This window comes from Corvus kubaryi, unplaced genomic scaffold (assembly GCF_017639235.1).
Source record: "Corvus kubaryi isolate FWS band 111438036 unplaced genomic scaffold, C.kubaryi_AGA036_p1.0 split3-37304, whole genome shotgun sequence".
Lineage (NCBI taxonomy): Eukaryota > Metazoa > Chordata > Aves > Passeriformes > Corvidae > Corvus > Corvus kubaryi.
The window spans coordinates 3,901,443-3,903,610 of NW_024582087.1; the positions used below are offsets into that span (position 1 = coordinate 3,901,443).

Consider the following 2,168-nt stretch of genomic DNA (forward strand, 5'->3'; position numbering starts at 1 on the left):
CTTTCTTGGCATAACCACAAAATATTCGGGCATGAAACCACGAAAAGGAAAGCTGGTGACATCAGAAAACCCGAGAGCGTGGTTTGAGTAGAAGGAATCTACTTAGCAACACCAGTGTGCACGTATTACCGCTGCGATATGTGGGAGAAAAGTTACGTGCGGGCTGTTTTCTGCTCACACTGCGGAGAGTTACGCTCGGATCGGTAAAACACTGCAGAAGGTGCGGGGACACGGCAGGGCACAAGAGCACCGGGCGGGCAAATCCCGCCGAGCACCGCTGGTGCGAACCGCACCGCACCGCCCGCGCCCGGGATGGGGCTCCTCGGGGGGGCTCGGCGGCCGCCGCAGGGGAGCTCGGCGGGGCCCCGCCAAGGCAGCGGCGCCGCCACCGGCCCCGACGGCCGGCCTCCCCCGGCAGCACCGCTCCCGGCCGGGCGCTGAGCCTGCAAAGACGACACGAGACCGGTTCCTGGGTAAATGGTTTATGTAAGTAATAAAATATTTACTATAACATAAATAGAAACGTACCCTCGCAGTCTACATTGGTTTTGCAATAGAGATACAAACAAAAACCGAAACCCAAGGGAATGGACCGGACTGAACCCACCAACGGGAGGGTGCGAGCTCCGCGCACGGTTAGAAATAAATAGAGACGGGCCGGGAAATGGTTTGGAAGTGTCCCCCCGGGCGGGCCGGGCAGAGCGGGAGGGGCCGAGCCGGGGACGCCGCCGCCCCCCGGCTGCGCGAGGAAGGGAATAAATTAGAGATCGCAAACCTTTGGCTACTGCTGCGGCGGCCGCTGCGGCTCCGGCGGGCGAATAAATAGAGCGCGGGGCGCGGAGCGGGCGGCCGGGCCAGTCTGAGAATAAATTAAAGCGCGTCCCCCGCTGCCCGCGCCCGCTGCGCCGCCGTCGGGGCCGCGGGGGGCCGGGCAGTCACTGCACGGCGCCGGGCAGCGCGTGGTGCAACGGCGACGTGTCCGCCTGTGCGTAAACGTCCTCCATGGGGGGATGCGGGACCCCGGCCGGCGTCATCCGCTTCTCCTTCTGCCGCCGGTTGCAGAACCAGACCCGCACCACCTCTTTCTCCAGCTGCAGGGAGTCCGCCAGGGAGGTGATCTCGTGCGCCGAGGGCTTGGGGCACTTGAGGAAGTGGTTCTCCAGGGCGCCCTTGACGCCCACCTCAATGGACGTCCGCTTCTTGCGCTTCCGGCCCTGTGCCGCAATCTTGTCCAGGTTGGTGGGGCTGCCCGTGCTGGAGTCCGTCTCCTCCAGCCACTTGTTGAGCAGCGGCTTCAGCTTGCACATGTTCTTGAAGCTCAGCTGCAGCGCCTCGAACCGGCAGATCGTGGTTTGCGAGAAGACGTTCCCGTAGAGAGTGCCCAGCGCCAGCCCCACATCGGCCTGCGTGAAGCCCAGCTTGATGCGCCGCTGCTTGAACTGCTTGGCGAATTGCTCTAGGTCGTCGGAGCTGGGCGCGTCCTCGTCCGACGGCTCGGGAGGCCCCAGCGGCGGCGGCGAGGCCGCCAGCTCGTGGCCGCCCGCCTCCTCGGCGCCCAGCGGGTCGCGTAACCCGTGGTGCAGCGCTGGCGCCGGCGGGCCCAGCATTCCGTTGAGGCCCGCATAGGGTTGCGCATAGAGCAGCGGCTGCCCCGACGGCGGTGACATGGGCGGCAGGTGGTGCGCACTGCCCTGCGCCCAGCCACCCGCCGCGCTGCCCGCCGCCGGCTGGTGCACCAGGTGCGGGCGGTGGTGGAAAGCGGCGGCGGACAGGTCCTCGCGGGGCCCCGGCGGGCCACCCTTGGCGTGCTCGGCGGGCGGAAGGTGCGCGCCCCCACCACCCCCACCGCTGCCCCAGTCCGTGCCGGCGCTGGGCAGCCACTGGTGGTGCGCCAGCCCGACGGCGTGCCCGGCGGCGGGGGACAGTCCCTGCAGGTACTCGTGGTGCATCATCTTCTGCACTTCGCGGTACGTGGTGCCCTGGTGCAGCCGGTCCCCGTCGGGGTGCATGAGCGCGGCGGAGCGCGGCAGGTACTGCGCGGCGGCGGCCATCGCGTGTGCGCCGCGCCGTGTGCGCCGCGCTTTAGAGCCGCGCGCCGGGGCGCGGGGCCGCCGCGCGCCAACCAAATAGCCATTCCCGACTACCTTCAAGAACGGAACCCAGACTGT

The 2,168-nt window shown here is 67.5% G+C and overlaps 1 protein-coding gene across 1 annotated transcript; it reads right to left on the bottom strand.

The window, feature by feature from the left end:
• Positions 1–466: 466 nt before the first annotated feature.
• Positions 467–2,085, bottom strand: POU3F1 (POU class 3 homeobox 1). The gene has a single exon (XM_042015788.1). It carries the CDS (start codon positions 2,049–2,051, stop codon positions 936–938), a length of 1,116 nt encoding a protein of 371 aa, XP_041871722.1. The 5' UTR covers positions 2,052–2,085; the 3' UTR covers positions 467–935.
• Between the last annotated feature and the right edge of the window lie 83 nt (positions 2,086–2,168).